General features: G+C 43.1%; 2 protein-coding genes and 1 long non-coding RNA gene across 15 annotated transcripts in view; 1 reads left to right on the top strand and 2 right to left on the bottom strand.

The window, feature by feature from the left end:
* The window catches only part of ROS1 (ROS proto-oncogene 1, receptor tyrosine kinase), a 110,915-nt gene extending 109,279 nt beyond the window's left edge, over window positions 1-1,636 (top strand). For all 7 annotated transcript variants that reach the window (XM_043439619.1, XM_043439626.1, XM_043439624.1 and 4 more), the window contains one exon: window positions 833-1,636. In XM_043439619.1, coding sequence (XP_043295554.1) covers window positions 833-1,143 — 311 coding nt within the window. In that variant the 3' untranslated portion in view covers window positions 1,144-1,636. The remainder of the gene's footprint in view (window positions 1-832) is intronic.
* LOC122422869 overlaps window positions 1-15,630 on the bottom strand; it is an 88,133-nt gene extending 72,503 nt beyond the window's left edge. Inside the window, exons 1-2 of one of the 3 annotated variants that reach the window (XR_006263991.1) lie at window positions 15,502-15,630; window positions 11,540-11,632 (exon numbers count right to left, since the gene is read on the bottom strand). This is a non-coding gene — a long non-coding RNA (uncharacterized LOC122422869). Of the gene's footprint in view, window positions 1-11,492; window positions 11,633-15,501 lie in introns of all 3 variants that reach the window. The other 2 variants (XR_006263990.1, XR_006263989.1) reach the window with 2 other exon arrangements.
* A 1,932-nt stretch (window positions 15,631-17,562) lies between these two features.
* Window positions 17,563-25,919, bottom strand: VGLL2 (vestigial like family member 2). 5 transcript variants are annotated; one of them, XM_043439629.1, is made up of 5 exons: window positions 25,628-25,918; window positions 23,057-23,369; window positions 20,570-21,100; window positions 19,397-19,459; window positions 17,563-19,314 (listed from the first exon to the last, which is right to left on the bottom strand). In XM_043439629.1, the coding sequence occupies exons 1-4, from the start codon at window positions 25,706-25,708 to the stop codon at window positions 19,416-19,418; spliced, it is 969 nt and encodes a 322-aa protein (XP_043295564.1). In that variant the 5' UTR covers window positions 25,709-25,918; the 3' UTR covers window positions 17,563-19,314; window positions 19,397-19,415. The 5 variants fall into 5 exon arrangements, 4 of the variants coding, with proteins under 4 accessions (XP_043295564.1, XP_043295566.1, XP_043295563.1 ...); XR_006263992.1 differs by having other exon boundaries at window positions 19,397-21,100; window positions 25,628-25,919; XM_043439631.1 differs by lacking the exon at window positions 19,397-19,459.
* Window positions 25,920-26,413: the final 494 nt, after the last annotated feature.

Raw genomic sequence — 26,413 nt, forward strand, 5'->3', positions numbered from 1 at the left:
CTCGAGCCAGACAGGTTGGGTTCAGATTCTAGTTGTGTGACCTTGAGCAAAGTATTAAGCTTCTCTGTCCTCAATTTCCTCCTGTGTTGAATGGAGATGGTACCAGTACTTACTTAATAGGGGAAGAATGAGTTAATATATGCATATAGCTTAGAATAGTGCCGGGTATGTAATTAGTACTCTGTAAGTATTAATAACAATTATTATGATTATATTTCATATCAGTGTTTATCTCCACCTGACATAGATTTAGTTGTCCACTAGTTTATTGTCTGTATCCCCCCATTAGAGTGTAAACCCCAAATAGCAACAAATGTGTTTCGTGCCCTGTTATATCATCAATACCTAGCACACAGCCTGGTATGCAGTATGCAGGCAATAAATATTAGCTTAATAAATGATTGACTTCCTTGATCTAAAAAAGTACATCTTTAAAGGTGGATATTTTAGCCGATGTGGCAAGATGAAAGGGTAAGTACTTTATACAAAAAGGGCCATCCTAGGGCCACTTAATTTCTGTCACAAAGACCAGGCCTGTGTCACCTGTTATGGCAGAGTTACCTCTACGCTCTTACTGCTTCATGTATTCCTTTCTTACAGAAGCACACGTAACCTTCCATCACATTTTATTACTTCTGCTCTTGTAACTAGACTGCAGTAGTATCAAGGACAGGGAACATGTCTTTTATCTTTGTGTTCCCTCAATGGTCATCATAAATGTTTACTGAACCAATGAGCAAGGCTGGTGTTTTTCTAATTTTCATAGAGCCTGGATATTACAAATACAGGAAACCAAATAGATGCTAGAATAATGTTTGGTTTTTTTTCACAGATGAAGATGGTCATCCAATTTGTTTGAATTCAGATGACGTTACGTCCGTTGCTTTAATGGAAACCAAGAACCAAGAAGGGTTAAACTACATGGTACTTGCTACAGAATGCAAACAAGGTGAAGCCAATTCTGAGGGTCCTCTAGGCTCTAAGGAATCTGAATCTTGTGGTCTGAGGAAAGAAGAGAAGGAACCACATGCAGACAAAGCTATCTGCCAAGAAAAACAAGTGGCTTACTGCCCTCCTGGCAAGCCTGAAGGCCTAAACTATGCCTGCCTCACTCACAGTGGATATGGAGATGGGTTTGATTAATAGCTCTGTTTGGGACATGCAGGGTTGAGATAAACACTCCTCCCATTAAGTGGTCACTGAAAGAAAACCTAGTAGAGTGATAGATGTTGTGGTGTGGTGGTCTGTGACTCCAAATTAACACTGGACAAAGAAACGTATAGAAGAATTGGATTTTCAGTACAATACACTTACATTACAATCTGGATAATAGAGAAATTTATAGAATATCTGAGGAGAACGGCCCATAAAGTGTCAAATTAATACTCTCCTGTATTCTAATTTTGGTTCTAAGAGCCATTTGGTTTAGGTTGAGACAATCTCCATACCAACAGTCTAACCTTGAGCAGAATTCTGTGGTGAACCTCTGAGCATTTGAAAAGCTTAGAAAGACTAAGATAAAGAACATTACAGCATACTAACACATATATATGGAATTTAGAAAGATGGTAACGATAACCCTATATGCAAAACAGAAAAAGAGACACAGAAATACAGAACAGACTTTTGAACTCTGTGGGAGAAGGTGAGGGTGGGATGTTTCAAAAGAACAGCATGTATACTATCAATGGTGAAACAGATCACCAGCCCAGGTGGAATGCATGAGACAAGTGCTCGGGCCTGGTGCACTGGGAAGACCCAGAGGAATCGGGTGGAGAGGGAGGTGGGAGAGGGGATCGGGATGGGGAATAAGTGTAAATCTATGGCTGATTCATATCAATGTATGACAAAACCCACTGAAATGTTGTGAAGTAATTAGCCTCCAACTAATAAAAAAATTTAAAAAAAAAAAAAGAAAGAGTAATGAGTCTGCAAATGAAACTATAATTCTTTGCCCTGAGGTCCCTTAGGCCCCTTCCCACCCTTCAGTCTGGACTCTAAGAGAAACATTTTAGTTAGATAGAAAAAAAAAAACACTTACGTTCAAAGACCTGAAGGAGGAAAACAAGTGTGCTCAGGGGGCCAAGTGAACTACAGATTATCCCAAGCAGGACAAAGGAAATGACTAAATAATTCTACACATAAAGAAGGAACCAGCACCCAAGACACAAATCATTAAGAAAGCTATTAATACAAAAAAATATTGTCCTTAATGACTACTCTAAAATATTTTGTGTTTTGGAGTCTTGGAACAGCAGTCTCAATCATATTGCAAAGAGGACCATGAAGATCTCTATGTCCTAAAGTTTAGCATTCCATGATCTTTGGATCATATACAAATGACTCTGTGATTTGTGTGCTATTAATATTATAGGAATTAGCTAATATAGATTTTTTATTTGCCATAACTATTTTCTACATAAAATACTTACGATTACATTTACTATGAAATTGTCCTTAAAATTAAATACAAATGATAATATAATGTTAATTCAAGCTGTATGATTTTCAGCAACCATACAAAATAATAGGCACCTAAATGAGAACTATTAAAAAATCGCTTCAGGGAAACACTAATTTAAAGCCAGTCATTCTTTGCAGTTACCCATTTAAATCAGAAAGCCTCAAGCCTTCTCACAACAGATCTAATGAAAGTATTCGATGTGTTATTTAGTTGCAGCATACAGAATGTTCACAAGATACAACGAATACTTTGATCACACTAATAACATTTGCTGAAAACTATTGTGGAAGCAGAACATGGATCCATTTTCGCTTTGGATCATTTAGTTCATTTTAAAATGTGTCCACTGCCTGAGAACTTGCAGCGATGACAGGCTGTGTGGTAAGGTACACAGGGAGGTGAGTGTGTTTGTTCTGTGGTGAACAGCCCCCAAGTAAAGGTCCAGGATTCATGGCCACTCTATCACATCTAGTATCCACTGAACAAGGCAGAGTATTTTCCCTCTGATCTTCAGACTTTTTAATGGGCATTGATCATTCTTTTTGTTGGCCCACCATATGATGCTGCTTCCCCTGTTGGGGAGTTCCCCTACCTTTATCTTCAGATGGGGAGCCATGTTCTATTTGCTTCCCTAAGATCTCATGCAATACGAAGGCAGGCAGTGACCCGAGCCCCCACCACTCAGACACACCCACCACAGGCTTCTAATTGAGAGAGAAGGAAGCAAAGAAACAGGGTCCCCGGTGAGCCATCCCTGGTCACGGTGGCAAGTGGAGTTAGTCTGCTCCCAGAATGCAGCGTCCAGGGCCAGGGGAGCCAGGAGAGCAAGCCTGGAGCCTGGTGCCTCTGGCAGCCGGGGCAGGCAGACTGGGGGCTTGGTTCTGCTGACTGCTTCTAGCAGGGGTTCCCTGCTCCATAGCCTCTGAGTTCGGTTCTCAAGCGCCCCCAAGGATTCTGTGACTTATCTCCATATCCTTTTAATAAATGTTTTTCTTTTAAGTCAGCCAGAGTCAGTTTCTGTTTTTTGCAACTACGACTTTTGCTCTGCCAAAGTAATACAGAAACTTTATTTTGGAATGCACAAAGAAACATATAGAAGAATTGAATTTTCGGTACAATACACTTGCATTACAACCTGGATAATAGATTTACAGAATATCTGAGGAGAACAGCCCATAAATTATCATGCTTTAGCTAGGATATAAGTGCAAATTATTAGACTTTTAAAATTAATTCATAATAAATGGTATTGGTAGAAATATTTACTACAACATAAAATAGACAGTGGCTGAAATCTCATAGGAAAATTTATTATAGATCAAAGTAATTGATAAAAATACAAATGGCTGATAATATTGAAAACTGTAAGTTTATTCTGGAAAAATTAGATTTTGTAATCAAGAGGGAAAAATTGGCTATGGCTAAAATTGGCACTAGTTAAAATGTGTTATTCACTAAAAATTAACAGAAGAATAAAATCTCATTGATAAATTTTTCTATCTGCAAACATGACCTGGGAATATTATACTTGAGAGAAATTATGGCTCCCAAAGGCAGAAGTTATAATTGGTATAAACAAAACAAAACAATACAAAGCCAATCAATAACTCTAACCTTCATTTTAAATTGTTCAAGGAAAAGAAACAGTCTGTAAGAAAAATATTTAAGTTGAAAATCAAAAACATTTTTTTTAACATTGCCAGCTGAACAAAGATTTACCTGGATAAAATTAATATGTTGCTATAATTCTGCTGCAAATGCTTTATTCAAAATGTCCTGGAGAAAAGAACCTGTCCCTGATCTCAGATATTCTGTGTTGCTTACCCATCCTGGTTTTCCCTGGCCTATTGGAATGTTCTCACCTATTCTTCTCTGCTTGTCTAAATTCCAGACATCCTTTAGGGTCAGCTCATATTCCAACTTGTTGGAAAGGCTTGTCTCTAACTCCCTCCCCTCCTTCTTATCAGAATTACTGCTGCTCTTGTCTTTATGTCTTGTTAACTGGCAATCATGGTATTGTGGTATGGTATTTCTACCTTATTTCTATATGTTTTATTAACTTGAATAAATTGCAAGCTTTCCAAACTCAGGTGGTGTCTTTCAACCCTTTGTATCTTTAATATAAAGTAAGTATTCATATTTAATGGGTGAATTGGCTTTCTCATCATCCTTTTCCAACACATTTCACAAGTTTCACTTTTAGCTCATAAAAGAGATGCCAGAAGACTGGTATATTGAGGGACACTTATGAGGATTCTTTTGATCCTGAGTTATCTCTTGAGACCTAGATATATTATAGAAGTTTGTGGACTGCTTTGAGTTTCAGATCAGGCGTAGATGAGCCTGAAATGCTGAAAGTCCTTGAAATGATGGTAAAGGATATTAAAGGAGACAAAAAAATCAGTTTTCTCCCTCATTGTAAACTCAAACTTTTATCCTCGGAATGGCCTTATGGATGTGGAATAGATGTTCAGTTGTCCTTGACTTCTCCTTGACTTTCTCTCTTTGGTAAAGAGGAGCCCATTCAGTGTTGCTTGTTTACAGTTGATCAAGGCTCTGGGTTGCCCAAACTAGAAGACCTATCGCAATCCTTCTCGGCTTCTTCACAACCAGAAGAAACAAAGGGCCAACATATACAACCCAAATGCCATTGTATGTAACTCAGAATATTTCCTTTTAGGTTTCTTTATTTCTTCCTCACTGTGAGCTTATTTTCATGGCTGGGTTAGTTTATCCTTTTTTTCCCACTTACTTTTTTGCACATGATTTCTCTCTTATCATTAAAAATTCCTTGTTTTTCTAATAACTGCATACAACCCCTTAGGATGGATACACTGTAGTTTAGTGTTCCCATGTAGATTCATTCATTCATAAATATTTATTGAATGTTTATTACACAGAAAGCATAGGTGCTAGTCTCTGCCTTGATGGTGGCTACATTCTAGCATTCTAGATGGGGGAGAAGACATAGTAAAAATAAAAAATAAAAGTATGTATGACAATACATTAAAAGGATGATACATCATGATTAAGTGGGCTTTATTCCAGGGTGCAAAGATTTTTAAACATTCACAAATGAGTCAGTGTGATATACTGCATTAACAAAATGATGGATAAACATCATATGATCATCTCAGTAGATGCAGAAAAAGCATTTGACAAAACTCCGCATCCATTTATGATTAAAAACTCTCAGCAAAGTGGGCATAGAGGGAATGTACCTCAACATAATAAAGACAGTATATGACAAACTCCGTTAACATCATAATCAACAGTGAAAAGCTGAAACTTTTTCCTCTAAGGTCAGAAACAAGACAGGGATGACCACTCTCACCACTTTTATTCAGAACAGTATTGGAGTCCTAGCCAGAGTAGTTAGGCAAGAAAAAGAAATAAAAAACATCCAAAGAAGAAGTAAAACTGTCATTATTTGCAGATACTATTATATATAGAAAACTCTAAAGACTCCATAAAAAGACTATTAGCACTAATAAATTCAGTAAAGTTACAGGATACAAAATTAATGCACAAAAGTCTGCCACCTTACTTTACATTAATAATGAACTATCAGAAAGAGAAATTAAGAAAACAATCCCAATTACGACTGCAACAAAAAGAATAAATCTAATCAAGGAAGTAAATGAACTATATTTTGAAAACTATAAGATGTTAACTAAAAAAATTGAAGAAGACAAAAAGACCTTGATTAGCCAAAGCAATCTTGAGAAAGGAGAAGGAAGCTAGAAGCGTCATGTTTCCTGATTTCATACTATATTACAAAGCCATAGAATTAAAATAGTAGTGGTATCGATATAAAACAGACACATAGATCAGTGGAAGAGAACAGAGAAGCCAGAAATAAACACAGGCATATATGGTCAATTAATTTATGACAAAATATGGAGGCAAGAATGTATAATGGGGAAAGGATTGTCCCTTCAATAAATGGCATTGGGCAAATTGGACAGTCCTGTGTAAAAGAATGCAACTGGATCGCTCTCTTATCTACAGCTCCCTTTAGTTAACAAAAGTTAACTTAAAATGGATTAAAGGCTTGAATATAAGACCTGAAACCTTAAAGCTTCTAGAAGAAAACAGGTGGTAAGTTCCTTGACATATGTCTTGGCAATGATGTTTTGAATCTGACACCAAAAGCAAAAGCAGAATTGAACAAGTGGAACTACATCAAATTAAAAAGCTTTTGCACAGTTAAAAAGAAAAATCAACAAAATTAAAAAGCAATCTACTGGATGTGAGAAAATAACTGGAATTATAAATGCGATAAAGGGTTAATACCCCAAATACAGGTTTCCCTGGTGGCTCAGACAGGAAAGAATCTGCCTGCAATGTAGGAGACCTGGGTTTGATCCCTGGGTCGGGAAATCCCCTGGAGAAGGGAAAGGCTACCCACTCCCTACCCCAGCATTCTTGCCTGGAGATTTCCATGGACAGAGGCGCCTGCTGGGCTAAATATACAAGGAATTGATATAACAACAGCGAGTAAAACAAAAGAAAGGGCCGAGAGGAGAGTGGTGGTGGGGGTTGGATCATGCAGGCCACCATACAGACTTTGACTTTTTACCTGATAGGAAGACACTGGGGGGTTCTGAACATACAAAATACATGATTTGATTTGGTTTTAAAAGAATCATTTCAGAGCCTGTGTGAAGAAGGGGCTGAGAGTAGGGTGGGACAGAGAGGTAAAAATAGGAAAATGTTAGAAAGTTATGACGATTAACCATGAGATGATGATGGCTTGGCAGGGAAGGAGATGAAATAGCAGTAAAAGTGAAGAAAGCGGTTGATTCTAAGTTTCGTCTGAAAGTTTTGCTGATGGATTAGATATGGAGTACAAGAGAAGAAAAGATTAAGATTTTCAACCTGAGCAGTGGGAGGAACGTACGTTACCACTTATCAGATGGGAAAGACCGAAGGGGAGACGATTCATTTTGAGAGGTGACATGGCAATTAGAGGTTCAGTTTAGGATGTGTTAGTTTTGAGAGGATTCTTAGAGACCTAAGGGGAGAGGCTGAATATGCAGTGGGAGAGGGGATTAACAAGGGGGTTCTGGCTGGAGAGTTGTCAGTGTATCGATATGGCTGAGACTAGCCACGAGACTGGCCCAGTTCAACCAGCAGTGTGGATAAATAAGAAGGAAGGGCTGAGGGCAGAAGCCAAGGTCTTTCCATGTTAAGACATTAGGGAGCCGAGGAGAGACTAGCAAATAAGACAGAGAAGGAGATGTCAGAAAGGTAGCATGAAAATCAAGAGCCCGTGGAATCCTGGAAGCCAAATAAACACAGTGTTTGAAGAAGGATGGAATTATGAACTGTGTCAAATATTACTGACAGTGATGGTAACCGTATGTCTTAGTTTGCCTGTGTGCTCCCAGTTTATGCCTTTGTCCTGGATTATGACCCATGTTCATTTCACACTTACAAGTGATCTTGTTCAGACCATAAATTACATGGTCCCCTGTGGTGGACACGGAGGGGTGCTGTTTAGATCATCTTTCAAGAGAACCTGCCTTGGGGAGCATGGCTAATTGACACGTCCAGCTGCTGTACCTTCAGATCTACTGTGACATTCATACCAGGTCATGCTTCCCTTGGGCATTTCCAGCCACTGACTAAACACAGGGGAGTACCAGAAATGGGCCATTCCTGCCTGATCTGGACATTATTTGGCCACTGTCAGGCCACTCTGTCTTGGGGACTGACACCTTCTTGGTCTGGCTGACACCTACCCAGAACAGCACTGTAGCCCCAGGCTCTCCTCATCCAATCCTCCTGCCTCTCTCTTCTTAACAGGTTTCAGGCCTGAATTGCAATCTGAAGGTTGTTTTTTTTTTTTAAACCTACTCTTTCTCTCCTTCCCTTTATCTTTCCCAAGCGTTTCTCCCAACAAATCATTTGTGCATCTATTCCTCTTGGCATCTGTTTCTTTGAGGCCCTTAACTAATATAGATAGTAGCAGGAGCAGCCAAAGAAAACAGGTAGCAAGATGGGGTTTGGGGTCTGGCTCACTCATCACTCAGGGGGCTAAGAGGGCCTCATCGTGAGGGATATGTGGGACGTGGACAGTCCTGGGCACAAAGCGGGGGCCCCAAGGGCTAAAGGATTCATCAGCGGTGAATAAGAAAAATGTCCCATGGAGGGGAACCTCTGCCAATGGGATGATTCAAGTCTTTGAAAGACACAGAGGTGACAATGTCTATGAGAACAGAGGAACTGGTTGTCTCTTACTAAGATGCCCTGATTCCCTGAAGAAGGATCATGAGAAATCAAGGTTATGTAACAAATAAAGGCTAAGTATGAGGGCTAGAGGGTGTCTCTGATAGGTTAAAAAGAGGCGTTTATAAACTGTCAAGTAAAAGCAGACACAAGTAAGGGGCAAGCCTTGCATGAGAGGTGGGACCCATGGGTCAAGGTATGTCTGTTGAGAAAACCTAAGACCCTGAAACTCCGGACTGGGGAAAAGAGACTAGATGGATGCCCCCAAGGAATTTGGCTCAGCAGACTGCTCTCACCCCTCCCTGCTTGTCGAGATGGCTCACAGCTCTAATGTAAGAGCCAGCACTCTGTACTGGAACATACTCCGGTGGCCTCTCCACAGCAAGAAACATGGGCCCCCTCGGGAGCTGGGCACACCTCCCCTGGACACGGTCAGCTTGATAACCAGGTTAAATCCCAGACCAGCCTGGCTTGGGATAGACTGGATCTGATAAAGGAGGAAGAGACTACATCTCAAAGGAACTACACAAAGTTTTAGCTAACACCTAATGGTGGGAACCAGGCATCCCTGGCAGCTTAGCGGTGAAGAATCTGCCTGCCAATGCAGGGGACACAGGTTTGATGCCTGGTCGGGGGAAGATCCCACATACCTGCCACAGGGCAACTAAACCCATGTGCCACAACTAATGGAGCCCATGTGCCTAGAGCCCATGCTCCACAATGAGAAGCCACCGCAATGAGAAATCTGAGCACTGCAATGAAGAGCAGCCCCCACCCGCAGAAACTAGAGAAAACCCGTACAAAGCAATGAAGACCCAGTGCAGCCAAATAGGTAAATAAATAATTTTTTAAAATGTGTAATAGGGATTGACATACTTGGTTGGCTCACTGCATCTTTGACCTGTGGGGTGAAATGTATCATGGTGCGTGGAAGGCCAAACAGACATCTCTGGAACTGTGGCTCTCCTCTCTTCCCTCCCTTAGCCGATACAGTAAGTTAAGAATACAGTAGGATCTGGGGGAATTACAATGTTTAGCACCAGCATTTACGTTCCAAAGGTCACAGGGTTCATGGCTTCTGTCTTATTTCCTTCTATTTCACCAGAGCTCCTGAAAAAACTGCATGGATTCTGGAGAATAGCTATAGTGTAGCATGAGTCAAATCAAATACTAACTCTGATTGTAGCTGCCACGCCAGATGTAGTATCTTTGCTGTGTATTGTGCTTAGTATAGTAAGTACTAAGTTACTTAGTACTAAGTTACTTAGTACTGAGTATTAGTTGCTCAGTCGTGTCCAACTCTTTGCAACCCCATGGACTGTAGCCCGCCAGGCTCCTCTGTCCATGGGATTCTCCAGGCAAGAATACTGGAGTGGGCTGCCATGCCTTCCTCCAGGGGATCTTCCCAACCTGGGGATCAAACCCAGGTCTCCCGCATTGCAGGATTCTTTAACATCTGAGCCACTATCTTTGCTAGAATATATTAACGCCTCAAGTGCATGGTATGTGTCTTGACATCTGCTTATCAGAGGATCTTAACTGATGGATCATCCTCTTGCTGAGAGAAATAAAAGATTATTGAAAGCTCATTTTCAGGTTTATATAGAACTAGCTGATGACCTTGACAAGTGTGTGTAGTAGAATCTAAGCTAGAGTTGGTACAAGAGAAGATGTAAAAGTTAGTGGAGAGAGCAAGAAGATGACTCATTTAAGGCCTGTTGCCTTTTAAAGGGAGCAGAGAAATGAGTTACTAAGTAAAAGGTGCTGTGCTGTGCTAAGTCACTCAGTGGTGTTGGATTCTTTGTGACCCCATGGACTGTAGCCCTCCAGGCTGTTCTGTCCATGGGGATTCTCCAGGCACAATACTGGAGTGGGTTGCCATGCCTCCCTCCACGGGACCTTCCCAATCCAGGGATTGAACTGGGTCTCCTGCATTGAAGGTGTATTCTTTACCAGCTGAGCTACCAGGGAAGCCCAGTAACTAAAAGGAGATGGGGTCAAAGAAGGTTGCTTTTTTTTAAGGCAGGAAATATTGCAGCCTGTTTTTATATTAATGGAAATGATCCAGCAGAGGGGGAGAAATGATGGTGCAGGAAACAGAGGACAATAGTTGAAGGGATGTCCTTGAGCAGAAGACCCAGACTGAGGATCCGGATAGAAGCACAGAAAAAGGATGTGTGCACGCATACATGCTCAGTCCTTCAGTCGTGTCTGACTCTTGTGGCCCCATGGACTGTGGCCCACCAGGTGCCTCTGTCCATGGCATTTTCCAGGCAAGAGTACTGGAGTGGGTTGCCATTTCCTACTGCAGGGGATCTTCTTGACCTAGGGTCAAGCCCACCTCTCCTGCATTGGCAGGCAGATTCTTCACCACTGAGCCACTTGGGACACTAATTGCCTCCTAAAAGTGACAGAACCTCTCCCCACTCCTTTTATTAAGAGGATTTTTGTTTTTAACTTAAGCAGGTTTTTAGACTATTTTTCTTTTTTTTTCAACTTGTAATTAAACCTTAGATGAACCTATATTTTAAAATTGCTTTGCACATAATAAAATAAAACAATTAATGCAATAATCTGTGTATTTTTCTCCCAAGAGTTGGTGGTACCTGCTCAATGTACTTAATATCTAGTTGAGGGGGTAAAGAACATTAAAGTCAAGAGAGAAAGATACTCTTTAGGGTTATTGCAACCTTTTAAATCCTGAACTTGTGTCACAAGATGTTAAATAATAAATGGAAAATACATGGCATAGACATTAGGTAGTAAGAGTTCTGATACAGGTGAGACCACTCACTGCGTCTAGTGTGGAGACAAGGCTTTGTGTAAGAGGCAGAACTTAACTGAGACTTCGAAGAATTGATAGCATTTGGATGAAATGGTAGTTGGTTGAAGGTTTCCTAATAGCACAGGAGGGAGGAATTTACCAGGAAGCTTCTGTAGAATAAAAGAAAGACATTGCTGAGTGTGCTAACACAGAGGAGCAGTCTAGTATAATTGTTAGATGATGTACCCTTGAACTGAAAGCATCTGATGGTGAGCTGGGTGTCCTCCTGAGAACTGTGACAAGCCAGATCTAACCTTATTCTGAGCATCCATATGGACATAAGGACTAGGAAGCATAAGAACTAGATCAGGAAATGAGCAGACAACATGGAAAGCAGTTTTTATAATGTCACTTTTAGAACTTTTCTGTTTAAAGTAAGTAAGAAAAAGGAGAATAAAGCATGTGTGAAAAGTGAAAGTGAAGTGTTCAGTCGTGTCCGACTCTTTGCAACCCCATGGACTGTAGCCTACCAGGGTCCTCAGTCCATGGGATTTTCCAGGCAAGAATACTGGAGTGGGCTGCCATTCCCTTCTCCAGGGGATCTTCCCGACCCAGGGATTGAACCCAGGTCTCCCACATTGTAGGCAGACGCTTTACCATCTGAGCTACCAGGGAAGCCTCTAAAGCATGTATAATTGAGTTCAAATTAGAAAGTCCTCTAATAAAGAAGTGACAAAAATTAAATTTGCACTCTAAAGTAGCGGTGAAAATGTAGTCAGAAACTTTCATGATCTAAAGAATATACATTACTAAGTGGTATAATTTTGTTTTAACTTAACGTCTTGCCCTCGTTGTTGCTCTGTGACACATGGAGAGTCAGTGGTACCTGTACTTTCTACCTCAGTCTCCTGAGACCCAAAGCCTCTATTAGCCTGCAGCCTGGTATTTTATGGTAATGAAGCTTTATTTACTTTTCAAGTTTTTATACATTTTATTTATCTTAATTTTTATGGGAGTACAGTTGATTTAAAATAGTTTCAATACAATTTATATCACAAACATACAACCCAAAAAAAGGAGATGGTAGTAAATTACCGGTGAATTAAAAAAATTTTCAGTCCTTAAACGTCAAATACCCAGATGTCCCAAAGTTCAGTGAAAGATGACAGAGCCTATATTATCATTTTTCAAATTTATTAGAGAGTTTGAAACAGTTAAGTGTAAAGTTGTGAATAAAAATTTCCTTCTCATCAATCCCAAGTGAATGTAACTGTATCATGGTTTTCCCTTAGGATACAAGTCTGACACTTCCCTAGACTCTTTTCTTATTCCTTTCAAATAGTACAAGAACGTGTTTTTAGAAGAAGCCTTTGAACAAGGAGGAACAAATATCATAAGCCCTGTTCTTTGTGTTTCTTACCAAATCTGTCAACGCCCTCTGTCAGTTTCTGAGTGTGGAGGAGAAACTGCCTGAGGTCAAAACAGGATTTCACAGTCCACAAGCAAGGTGGAAGAATACAAATACAGAACCTTCAGATATATGGAAACAACCTTCCAGACAAGTCAAGAAATTCCCCCCAAAAGCAGGTACAATGAGAAAAATGCTATGTTAGCAGATGACAAAACATCCCATTGTTTTCTGAAATGTATTACACGGTGGGTAAAATGCACTAGAAGGGAAAAAAAAAAAGGATTGGGCCTAGTAAAAATAAAAAGCAGTAACAGAAAGTTTTATTTTTTGTTTGGTTTCCAACCTGTTTCTTGATAATACCATGACTGGCAAAGGGCCAATAATGTCGTTGCCAAAAATAAGGGCAACGCGGTAATAATGAGAATTAGCAGAAAAAGAAATAATTTCTGACATTCCCATCCATTATAATGCATATCTTAAGCAATCATGTGTTTACATTTTTAAGATACTTGATTTGTTCTTCCTAAATGAAAACAATTTTTTACGTGAAGCATTCTAAAGAAGCTTCCAAATTATGAGGTAAAGAGTGTTTTACTAAATACATATATAGACTATTAATACATATATATATTTGTACATCTATAAGCTATAAATACATATATGATGTATACCTATAAATACATATACAGACTAAACTATGTACTCATTAAATAAATGTTGGTAAAAATCTCTAAGTGGTAACTAGATCATTAGTCATGCAACTAATGATTAGAAATAAAAAGTTAATATTTTAGTTTTGTTTTTCAAATTTTAGCCTTTCACCTAAATTGTTTATAGGTAATAACAATTGTATACTTATCAGTTATACAGTTTTGATAGGAAATGGAAATAATAATGACAGAGGAGGATAGTTTGAACAAAATCACTCTTTAGTGAACCAGAAATTTTGGGAGAAAAGTATAACTATAGCTTACTAGGAGATTCTAAGGACAAAACAAAGGAACAGAAAATATGCTGCTATTGTTTTTCTAGATGAAACAAATGAATTCAATATGATAAAGGAAACTTGCTTCTGTTTTAGAGGAGCTTAGTTCCATAAGAGTTCAATGGTAGACGCCTGGAAACACTGTAATTTAAGGTAGAACATGACACCAAGTGTAGAGAACTTTAGATCTTTCTCTTACTGAGTTAAAAGTTATAAAGTGAAAAAATCCATGATGTTTTACCAAAGTATTAATTATTCCGGTAAACTCACTATATTTACTGCTCTGAACAATGTTTCCCTAAACATTAATTCTTCAGTCAAATATTTAATTCTTTTCCTCCAAAGAGAATGTGTCTATTTTCTTAACGTGAGCTTGGATTAGCAGAAGCACCTCTGCCGACTATCAGTGGCCACTCTGCCTGGATGCAGTGTTTCCACTGGGGTGGAGGTCAAGGCTGGAGACAACTGGGCGCTCCTCCTGAAGGCTGCCTTGCCTTTTTAGGTTATGAGGGTCTCTCTGTGTTTAGGATAACATGATTGACAGCTCTGTTCCAGCTCCAATTAGCACCCTATAATTTATTAGCTTCTGCTTTCAGATTATGCGTTAACTTTACAAATATTCCAACCATGGAAACAGCAGCTATCAAGTGTCTCTTTCCTGATCCAGCCCTCTGGGGCTGGAGTGAAATACAAGGAAAGAGTGGTACAGTTGGTGTCAAGTGAGAATAATCATTTGTGTCTGTGTCTGTCTGAGGGCATGGGGTCTCTGATTTCTCTTTAGGCCTACATTAGTGATGTGTGTGAATGTATGTGGTATTGGTAGATAAATAGATTTTATCATGTGTGCGTATGTGGTATTTGTAGATAAACAGATTCTATCGTGTGTGTGTGTGTGTGTGTGTGTGTGTGTGTACGTGGTATTTATAGATAAACAGATTCTATCGTGTGGATCCTGTATTTGTATTATGAATTTCATTTATTTATGGGACAGGAAGCAGAAATGGTAATGAGGAAGTATGAAATTTATGTTTGCTTTACCCTGTTCTGTTTGTTTAAATGTCAAAACATCAGTTACATGCAGAGAGCAACTGTAATAATGATAGTGCCTTTAGGATGCTTTTTCCTTAACTCCAGATTTTAGAAATATGCAACAAATAATGAATGATGATAAATCCTAAAACTCTTGCAAGGAAGAAGGGAATATAGAGAGCAAAGACTTTCAGAGGTATAATCAAAACATGAATTATCTGCATGCAAATGATCCACTGATTGTTAAAACAATTTTATAAAGGAATCTTATATTTTCTGGTTTCATTTAAAGTCTTTTCGAATATCTTTCTGTTTTTCCTCCATGCTTTGATACCAGGTGAGTTATGTTTAAAAATGCAGCTTATGGAAACGGCATTCATATGGAAAGGAGCTTAAGTTTTATTTTTTAAAATCTCCTCCAACTCTGAAGTAACGAATCACTAAGTGTTTAAAAAAAAAAAAAAAAAAAAGCTTGTTTATTTTGACAGAAGGTATACGGGTGCCTGCATATAAGCACAGGATTTATGATTCTAAGTATTAATAAATGGGAGGTTAAAATTACCTTACGAGTTGTTTCCCCCAGTTTGAAAGGGCACAGAAAACGCAGTACTTACCCAGGAAGAGGGGCAAGGGAAGCTTCCAGTCAGGCAGTCTGCGTTCCCAACACCCACCACCTCTGCCCTCCCTCCCATCCAGGCCTGAATCAATCTTAAGTCATTGCTAGAATTTGCCACGCATTGAAATAGAACTTCAAAGGGGAAATGAGACAAGACGGCAACTCCTATTAAACCAGAGGAGTCGAACAGATAGAGTTCCCTGCAGTTGGGTGACTGAGTTCTCAGCCAGAGGGCAATCGGCAACAGGATTACTTGGTAGCGGAGAGCTGTCTCTCCCCTTTTCGTCACCTCTCCCTCAGCGGAGGCCAAGTGCAAAGGGAAAACCGTGGGTAAGAAGGACACCGGTGCCAACTGGGATAATTAGAGGAGAATCTAATCTCTCTGAGACCCCCAACCGGGTATAATATATGCAAACACATCACGTTTACCTTTCTCATGGCATCCCTCCTTTCCTTCAATGTCTTTTTCTCAACTACTAGGGCCTCCTCTAGTCTGCATGGTTTCACGAACATGCAAGACAAGCATGAGACTTCATCCTTTACATGACTTGGCAGGCCTAACAGAATGTTGAAAAAATGTCAGGGCTACGAATTCACCAAAGTTCCCTCTGAAACTATTAACGCAGATCTGAATGATGGGAGTCCCAGGGCTTCTTGCATTTCTCCTTCGGGAACGTAAAACATGGAGGGAAGGGCCGTGCTCTGTGTGTTCCCCGCGCCAGGTCATCAGAGCCCTGCTCGGCAGCCTGGAAGGTCTGTTCAGGACCGCTCCGAAGGCCAGTTCCAGTGAATGAGTCTCCTCACCAGCAACCTGATATTCAGGTCAGATGCAGCTCAGGAGAGAAGCAGCTCTGCTTCAGTAATCAGAACCTCATGGCTGGGAAAAGGCTCCCTGTGGGTTCTGATCAGAGATCTTGAGTGCTAACATAGGTGGAGCTCAGGGAAGCTTCTGAGAGAGGGAACAGACTACTAGGAAAAGATGTCCAGCAGAGAACATACTTGCTGTCTTCATCTGTACACTCATCGGCAAGTTTTTAAAAGTGCGCTCAAAGGGAACACATTTTATTTATGCTTGTATACACTGGTGATCCATGCCAATGGAACATGGGTTTAAAAAATCACAGAGAAGTCCAAAATTAATTTTAGTTATTGCTTCAGTGTCCAAACCTCAGACTAACATGCTTAACACGACTTGGTTAGGTTGGGTGTGAAGAGCTTCAGAGCAAAGGCGGCTAAAAATACTGAAATGAATTAATAAGAGATGCAATAATAAGTCCTTCCTAGAGATGAATGGAAATCGGCATCTGGGTGCATGGTCTGGAAGTAGGAGTCTGGACAATGTCCTATGATATTTCCTTTGAGACCTGGGACTCTGTACATTCTACTGTGCCAGTCTTTGCTGCCCTGCCTCTCTTCCCTTCTTTATTCATCTTCTGTGGAGGAGAAAGTAAGCCCAAAGTTGAGCATCTCAAGACAAGTCAGAAGTGGATCAGCAGTTACTGCTGTGGGTAACAGCACAGTCTCTGCCCCCTGGATGCCTGGGTTGGTTTCCCGGCTCTGCCACTTACTAGCTATGTGACTGGGCAGATTATTCCTCCTCTGTGAGCCTCTGTAGTAGTAAGTGCCACACAGAATTGTCGTGAGGTTAAGGGAGTTAACCTATATATAAAGCCCTCAGACCAGTGCCTGGAAAAATGATAAACAATTAATATTTGTTATTGCTATATACAATGCAATTATTAATAGTTATTACTGATTGCTATCATATCTGGGGAAATATAATCACATAGTACCTTCCATCTGAGCAAAACCAGTAGCAGGTTCTTTAATGATCACAGTCTACTTAACAGGTACCAGATGACAGAAAGAAGAGATGGGTAACTCTGCTAAGCCATGCTCTGAATAAGGTCCCCTAACTGCAACCAACTCTTGAGAATACTATCCAAGATAAATGGTATTTGCCTCTTGTGTTACAATGAAGGAGGAGGAGAATCCCCATGGGCAGAGGAGCCTGGCGGGCTACAGTAAATGGGGCTGCAAAAAATCAGACACATTATAATGAAGATCAAGATTTGAATTAATATTTTATGCTTTAACAGCGTTCAAGGGCAATTTGGGCACAACATTAACTCTTTCTCTTTAGGGGAAAGAACACAACCTTGGCATCAAGGGAACATAAAACCATTAAGTTTTTAATAAATTCTTTTTTTTTGGCTTAGTTGTATGTTTGGTTTCTTAGCCTAGCTGATCGAAGTATAAATCAACCAAGATTTCAAAAACATTTTTAAACTGAGTACTTTACTATCTTTAAGAGTCTAGAATCTAGGAAGCAACGATAATTCTCTTTTGGAGAATAATGTGTGTATCTGACTGAGTGGTGCACAAGTCGGTTTTCCTATACATTTCTTTTACTTGATGAGGACTATCAGGTAACCCGGGCTTCCTTGGGCCATGATTTTCTCATTTATGAAACAGAGAGGGAATACCTAACTTCTCATCTCCAAGGTTGATACAAGGTGGAAAGGAGTTCTCAGATTTCATGGCATGGCAAACACTTTGGAAAACCAAAAATACTTACACAAAGTGACTTTACTTACTGACATCAGGTCATATTACTATAAATTATTTTATTCTATTAGAGAAAAACTAAGACATTTGTTTTCCTTTGAAGAAATAACACAGCAACCTAGTGGTAAACAAACATCTTTAATGTTCGTTTCTTCTTCATCACCTTCAGTTTTGCCCACAGATGTACCCCCTTCCCCTGTCCCAATACTAAAGTGATCAAATCATGACCATAGAGACTGAGAAGAATATCTGAGGTACCCGAGACTCCACGGACATCTCTTCCCCTTGTGGTGATTCCTAGTTCTTCTTGGAGACCATTGGGGTCTCTCGAGGCTTAATTTTTTTTCCCCTTTCATCCAGAGGAGGATAGAGGGAGGGACAGAACTTGTGGGAGAGAAGGCAGAGAGAGTTTTTTCTTTCATCATAAAATGTCCTTTGTAAAAAATATGATATACACACACATGTATAAAACATATCCAGTGCAATTGCAATTGTTGTGCCAAACACTGGGAAGTGCCACCTTGGTCGATGTATTTCTGGAGTTTTAAACAGTTGTCCTACGACAGCTGCATTTCAGTAAGACTTGGGCAGGTGGCTCCAGATAAGCCACTTGCCACTCACATTCAGGCTGAGGCTTCCATGTTCACAGTCCGAAGGAAAAGGTGTGTCTTTGTGTCTGGAGTGGGTGTTGCAGGGAGGGAGTGGGCAGGAAGGGAGCTGGAGGCTACAGGTGAGGAAGAAAGAATTGGCTTCTTTTGATTTCTCTACCATACAGTCTTCGATGCAAATACAAAGACATTTTCAATGTGAGGATATTGACGTCAGCAGTGCTGTGATCCCACTACTTAATGAAATAATTCACACCAGCATAAAAAAAATATTCACACCAAAACGTCTCTTTTTTTCTTTCCTTCTTTCCAAGAAAACCATGACATCTTGTCACCTGAGTGATCTCACCACGGATAGTTCCAGTGATTTGCCCAAAAGTCATTGAGCTTAATTCAGAGTCTTTGGGTCTGCTCTTTTGGCAGAAGGCATTATTTTTAGATGAAAATTCTGTCGCGTGTGTTTTGATTCTCCCGATACACGGAGCAGTTTGAAGTCTCTGCCTTCCCCCAAGTCCTCATCCATGAAGTGAGAGGCACAGATGCTGAGCCTCCATGGCTGGTCAGAAGGGAAGGGGCAGGGGGAAGGTCAGCAGATCAGCTCAGGAGGGATGCACCACAGAGGGAATAACGACGAGCTGCAAACCAAGATCAGAAGCTGTTACAAACCCACTTGATTTCAGCTCTGAGCGTCACCAATTGCACTATGCAGAGACCTACAGGGAAGAAGGTGGGTTGTCTAAAACCAGTACAGATCCTTGCTTTTGTCCTGAGGCTGCAAACCTGAAAACAGAGAGAAAATAAAAGGGAGAGAGAGAGAGGGAGAAGAGACAGAGAGAGGGAGAGAGAAGGGGGTGGGGGAGGGAAGGCACAAGGTATTTAAAGAAAGAGAAAGACAAACACCAGTGTTTTATTGTGAAAGTCACAGAATTCATCTAAAGGGCATGGATGAAAGTAAAAGCAAAGCAAACAAATGTCACATCTGCACCTGAGGGAACAGAGAGTGGGGCAAGACTACAATCCCATTTATTATGCAAATTTTTTTTTCATTTTGCCCTAAAAATAAAGCAAACAAAAAAGTAAAGCCTTATTTGAATGTACCTTTCAAATTCAACTCTTTAAGCTAGGGACGTAATATTATCACTAACAACATATTCTTGTTAAGTTTTCTGTTTTCAAGAAACTTATTTCATTTGGCAATTAAGTTGTTATCAGTCATGGGTCAAATTTGTATGACTTGTAACTATCACTGGGTGACAAGACCCTCTGTGCCCCTCAAGTTGTAAAGGATTTTAAACTACATTCTTAGCAGGTACTCTAGATCAGCGCTGTCCAATAGAAGCAATGGAAGCCATGGGTATAATTCTAAATTGTCTGGCAGCCACATTGAAAAAAAGTAAAAAGAAACAGGTGAGAATTAATTTAGTAATATATTTTATTTAACCCAATATATATTTAGTGTGCAATGTTGAAACATGCAATCAATATAAAATATAATGAGATGAATTTTACATTCCTTTTGCGGACAAAGTCCTGAATCCTGTGTCTATTATACACTTAAGAGTACACCCCAATTCAGCCTGGCCACGTTTCACGTGCTCAGCCGACACACGTGGCTGCTGGCTACGGTACTGAACAGCACAGAGCTAGAACCTCTCTGACAAATTTTATTCTTAAAAAATCCTCTGTAATATTAACCGGCCACTTTCTCATTTTGTCCACACCGATGACAGAGTCATCTGTCTGCTGAAACACAACCCCGCTGTGTGCAGACCTTCACGCCTCAGGGTCACTGGGGTCTCCAAGGAGAACTAAATGGGGTCCCCGGCTCAGCCCAGTTTGGGGCGCAGGGCAGGAGGGGCCCGGGGATGCCACATCCCCTCTCCCGCTTACCTGAGTCCACGCTGAGGCCCAGACCCCCGGGCACGTCCCCCGCGGGGCTCGCGAAGGGTCCCCCGGGCGCGGCCCACGCGGCGCTGGCCGGCTCGCCCTTGGCGGAGAGCTCGCAGGGCGGGCTGCCGGGCGCGGGGGCCGGGGCCGGCGCGAGGCGGGCCGGACGCCCGGAGGCGGCGGGCATCAGCAGCGGCCCGTAGCGCGGGTCGAAGTGCGGCGCGTAGACCTCGTGCACGGCGGCGGGCCGCGGGTAGGCGGCGGCCTGGGCTCCGAGGGCGCCGCCCAGCGCGTACGGATGGTGCGGGTGCGCGTGGTGCGGGTGCGCGTGGTGCCAGGGCTCAGCCGCGCCCTGGTGCAGGTGGCCGTGTAGCGCGGCCGGTGAGTAGGGGTCGGCGGCGGCGGCGGCGGCGAAGGGCAGCTCCGAGTGCGCGGCGGCCAGCGGGCTGCCCAGCGGCGCGGGCACCGGCGTCTGGTAAGCGCTGTTCCAGAAGGAGGCGGGGAAGCTGCGCTGGCTCATGGGGTAGGAGCCGTCTTCGGGCGGGCGAGGCGGAGGGAAGGGAAGGGAGAGAGAGGAGCGCGTCACCGTCGGGAGACGGTCACCGACCGACCCCGCGCTGCCGCCGCAGAGCTGATGGCTCCGGCTGGGCGAAGGGCTGGAAGGGCGCTTGTCTCGCGGGGCTGCGGCCTGGGAACGCGAGGTCCGGGAGGAGCGCCGCTCCCTCGCAAGTGGCGGACGTATTCCCGCTGCGGGAACCCCGCGAGTGGCGGGGAGAGGGACTGCGGAGCTTCCTTCCCCAGCCCCAGTTTCGGGGCGCGGGGAGCTTCCCTCGGACTCCGAGCCGGGCCACCTCGGGCCAGAAACGGCCTCGCCTTCCCGGCCTGCAGCCTCTTCTCAAGCTAAAGCTACCTCTTCCCACTCTTGGTCGGTCGCCTAGCGATCTCACTACCCACTCTCGCATTTCAGCCTCCCTTACTCCAGAAATCGTGCCCCTCCAAGGCCTCTGATAGACTGGAAGTCCATCGACATATTTCGGAGTCTTGCTATTATTAGCCTCCTTTCTAGAAACTTTCTTTCAAAAAGCTTCCCCCCCTCCCTAGAAAGTAAACTTGACATGTTAAAAGGGCAACAGAGGGACACTAACGGACAAGTCTTTTCCGTTTGAATTAACAAACTTTATGCATCAAAGTGTGGACCCCAGGAATATTATAATAATTATTATTGTCCGTGTCATTGTTGACCCCTAGTGTCTGGAAGCATTTTAAGCGAGCAGCATTTAGATCAAATTTGTTGCCTTTAGTGGGGAGGAAAGGAAGGAAAGGCATTTAATGAAAAGGACCTTGAAGAAGGCATCTGCACTTCATAGTCGATAATTTAAAATGCTTCGAAAATGCATTCTAAGTAGTGAACAGTCTATTAAAAACATTTAGGCAACTGGAGAATAACAGGAATGTTTTGTTTTTGGATCTTGTCTAGGCAAGGTTTGTACAAATTATCGGATTTAAGAAAAAAATGGAAGGTCGATGGTTGTCATTTCCCCCAAAATGTAATACTTGTTTTCCTTTTTACAATAAAGTCCTCATTTCTCATCTTGGTACACATCAAAAACTAAGATTAGTGAGAAATTTTACCAAATAGTTACCTCCACCCTTGTCTCCATAATAAAAGGAGGTGGAGACTTCAGAATAGAACAAGAGCTCCTTGACTTGTCCAAGAAGCCATTGTCCCAGGGTAGCTAAAGCAGGGCTTTGTGAGAATGGTAAAGTAATAAAGAGGGGATGTGTTTGGGGAAAACCTTTAGATGTGTTTTGGCTACCCTTTAAGTCTTATTTCTTTTTTACTTTACTTGCTTATTGAAAGACATTCTCTGCTTCAAGATTTCACAATTAATTGAAATCTGGCAAAAGGCATAAGTAGGTTTTAGGAGACTCTTCAGCAGGTTTTGCTTGCAATGCATTCTCAGACATTTTTCTTTGGAGACATTTTCAGAAAGGAACTAAGGGCCCCGAAAGCCATTGTACTTGAAGATCGACCTCCCCCCACCCCCACACCTGACTTGGGAGACTGTTGGAAACCTCATATTTCCATAGCACATTTACATATATTTTCTAGTTGCCTTACTGTCATCTCCAGGGGTAGTTAAGAGGGCAAGTGTTATTCTAATTTTAGAGACCAGTAAATAGAGTGACCTCCAAGAGGTTAAGAGACTTGCCCAAGGTCATATTGCTAGGGAGTGGTGGAATCCAATGCACAAACCAAGGGCTCCCAATTCAGGGCTATTGATTTTCCTAGGCCACTGCTCTGCTCTGCTTCCTCAAGAAGAGATCTTATGCCTGCCTGTATCTATTCGTCCTCCGATTTCCTTACTCTCCCCCGATGCCCCATCTCACCTCTTCTCTAACACCTATAGTTCTTTCAGCCGCCTCTGCAGGTGGACCCCAGGCTGTGCGAGCTCTCAACCCCCTCTTGCTGGTGAGGCCCGTACTTACCCCGCCAGGGCCCGGAGCTCCGCGGGGCTTTGCTGCTTGAACAGCTCGGGGAATAGCTGCTAGGCTGGCTCAGGGCCCTGCTAAAATGCTCGTCTACAACGGAGCTGATGTCTCCCTGGAAATAGGTGAAAAGGACGCAGCGGGAGTTGATGTACTCCGCCTCTGGTGGGCGCTCTTTCTCCGGGCTGCTTTCTTCTTCTTTTATACTAGCCGGAGTTTGGCTGGAGAAGGAGGAGCTGCCACTGCCGCTGCTGTTGCTGGGGCTGGCGTTGCACTCCTGGGCTTCTTGCATTTTGGAATAATAGGCTAGTTTCTGCTCAAAGGAGAAATAATAGAGAAGTCAATTTCAAAAGACATAACAAGTTGGGTTCGGACTGCACTTCCTCATCCGGATCCCTAAGGTAACCAGGAGCAACTGCCTTCTGTGAGTGCCTGTGCGGGGTCCTCAATAACCTCAATAATGTGGGCCGCAGTCCACAGGCCTTCCAACCTGCAGCTGAGCAAAGGTGGGGTTCCTGAGAGATGAGGTCCTTCTTGGAGCTTGTCTCCCCAGAATTGTTGCTAGGCCACAGAGAAAACTGTCTGAAGGTGTCAGGGTGAAGGTCCTGGAAGAAGGCTAAGCAGTTTGACCGCAGAGGCAGGCTCAAGGCAGATATATTTTTAAAATCAGGCTCCAAGGGTAAAGGGCACCCAAGTCCAGTTACAGCCTGACTGTTCCTTGCTGAGAATTCAGGGCAGATATACAAGATGCAGGATTAAGCATCTCCGTGATAGAACATGAAGGTAACAAAATCAGCTCCACACAACCAGGATGCAAGAACTGCTATGGGGTAAAAACATGGAATAACAACGTGGTATGGATCATTTTAATAAATGGAATTTGGTATGTGGTCATCCATGAACTGGCCATTTTAAAAGTCTCAGCTTCTAGAGAGACCTTCTTTTGAGAAAGGAAAAGCCAGTGGGCTATTTCTACCCTCACCATCAGTGTGTATTGAGGAAAAAAAAAGAAGAGAAGCAGAGGATGATCTTGGCTGTGAGGTTGGGTAAATCATGACTGTCTGATAGTGATTTACAAAACCAAGTGTGGTTGCTGAAAACATTTTCTCAGCAACGAGGAACGGACAATGCAATGCTAAAGCAATATGCAGACAGAGGTGTCCTTCAAGGGAGACCCTGATCATACAAAACTGAACAGAGATCTTGGTGATATAGATTGGTCCAGGGTCAGGGAGAAGAAAGGACCAAACAGATAGAAAACCAACCCACCTTTTTGTCTTTATAATACTCCCAGCCTGGGAAGAAGCTCATCTTAGACACTGAAGCTAAAGGACTAAAGTTATTTAGCTACATCACCATTTCTACCATATTCCCACTTGGCTTAAAATGAGAGACTCTCATTTAAAAGGTGATTCCTAAAGTTAACATTGAGACTACATAAACTCTTAGTTGCAAAGTTTTACAAAGGAGAGGAGGAGGGGAAAAAGCAAAAACCAAAATGCAAAATCTACCCATTCCACCATCAATTCATCAGGAAAATTTCAAATATATATTTTGCAAGCAAACTTTGGCAAAAAACGGGCTCAGGCACTGCGGTGTATTTCAGTTTTCTCAAAACAGGAGTCCAGACTCTCACTTTGGAGCCTGCTCAGGACTCCTAGGAGATCCCCCCTCCACCCACTGGAGTGTATGATCTTATTCATTTCCTTGACTACTGTCACCAGTTTCAACTACATCAGCCGAGGACTGAAAAGAAGAATGTTCAATCAGAAAATACCCAGATAATAGAAAAATTGGAATAATTAAAACTTGAAGGGTTTGCAGAACCGGGGCCAGTGGTTCTCTCGAAAGTGGGTTTGTTGATGGCAGGGCAGCGGGATTCAGCTACTCAGGCTAGCGAAAGGCGAAGTATTAATATTATCTATGAAACTAGCCCCTGCCGGGTCAATCGTACCCAGAACTTTGGGTCAATAATATTCCCCAGAACTTTGCAAAACAAAGATTATAAAGTTAGCCAGTTTCGTGCGGTTCTCTTTATAACGAATTCGCTGGTTCTGAAATTAACTGGTCTGATCGCTTAAGAATTGAAACGGGGATAAAAAAGGCTTTGATAAGCTTACATGGATGAGAACGCGAATCTTTGCATCTCAGAAAGACAGAGGCAGGCCCTTGCCTTTGTTTCGTCGTCACTCCCACGTTTGGGACCAAAGTTTGGTTTTCTCTGCGTGAGCTTTGCTGACATCTCCACGAGCCGGCACGGGGCTCGGAACAATCTGTAGTCCAACACACTCCAAAGAAACAACGCGGTCCGCGCGATCCTGGTCTGATTATTCCCAGGAAATCCGGGGCGCGCATTAGCAGGGCTTAGCTGCCTTCCCGAGAGAGCAAACGGGCAAGCTAAAGGGGTTAGCTCAACCTATTGGGTGGCAGCGCTGGCAATCCCCGCATCTGAAGCTGGTCGGCCTCCCTTGGACCGGCGCGGAGGTACCGGGAACCTCGGAGTACTGGCAGTACTTGGGTCGCCGGGGCGCGCCACCTGTCTACGCGGCCCGAACGAGAGGAGACACGTACCTGGTGGTAGGGGGTGTAGGCGGCTGCGAAGTAAGGCTGGGGAGGACCATAGACTTGGTACATAACATCCAGACAGCTCATGGCTTCCCGCAGCGGAGACTTTTAAATGTTTTATCGTCAACTCTCCTCGGACGGCGGAGGGCAGGGATGCTGCCTGGGCGCCACTTGGCCCCGAGCTCCCGAGTCATCCGCGGCGGAGCGAGGGGCAGCGCGCTCCGCGGCTCGGGATCCCGCTCGCACTCGGCCTTCCCACCCCTGCAGTTCCAGCCGCCACCGCGCTCCGAGCTGGAAGCGCCCGGGCTCCCGCTAGTGGGCATTTAAACCCCACGCGGGGCAGGCGTGCTGACGCCACTCCTGGGCCGCAGAGGCGGGGGGGGTAGGGGGCGTCGGGGCGGGGACCGGGGGGCCAATGGAGTGAGAGGGACTAGGGACCGAGGGGCTGCCGGTGCGTTTCCCCGGGACACCCCGCGGCGAGCCTGTGGCCAGGGGTGCGGCGACCTGCGCAGCCCGGAACTTGAGCCCTGAGGCTTCGCACCGGGAGGAGTAGGGATTTTTCCAGGCTAAAGCCGGAGGGGCGGGAGGACGGAGAGGAGAGGGGGGAACCGGGGATCTTACATTTGGAGAGAGGAAGTTGTGGCGTGGTGGGGAAAGGTCTTTGGGGAGAGCCCCGACTTCACAGTGGAGAACTGAGTGTGTGCCTCTGGGGTGACGAGGTGAGGGAGAGTCTCTGCGCTCGGCTCCTGGGGGGAGGAACGGCGCCATCCCCAGGAATCCCCTAGGAGATCC

The sequence above is a fragment of the Cervus canadensis genome, chromosome 20, assembly GCF_019320065.1.
Source record: "Cervus canadensis isolate Bull #8, Minnesota chromosome 20, ASM1932006v1, whole genome shotgun sequence".
Classification (NCBI taxonomy): Eukaryota; Metazoa; Chordata; class Mammalia; order Artiodactyla; family Cervidae; genus Cervus; species Cervus canadensis.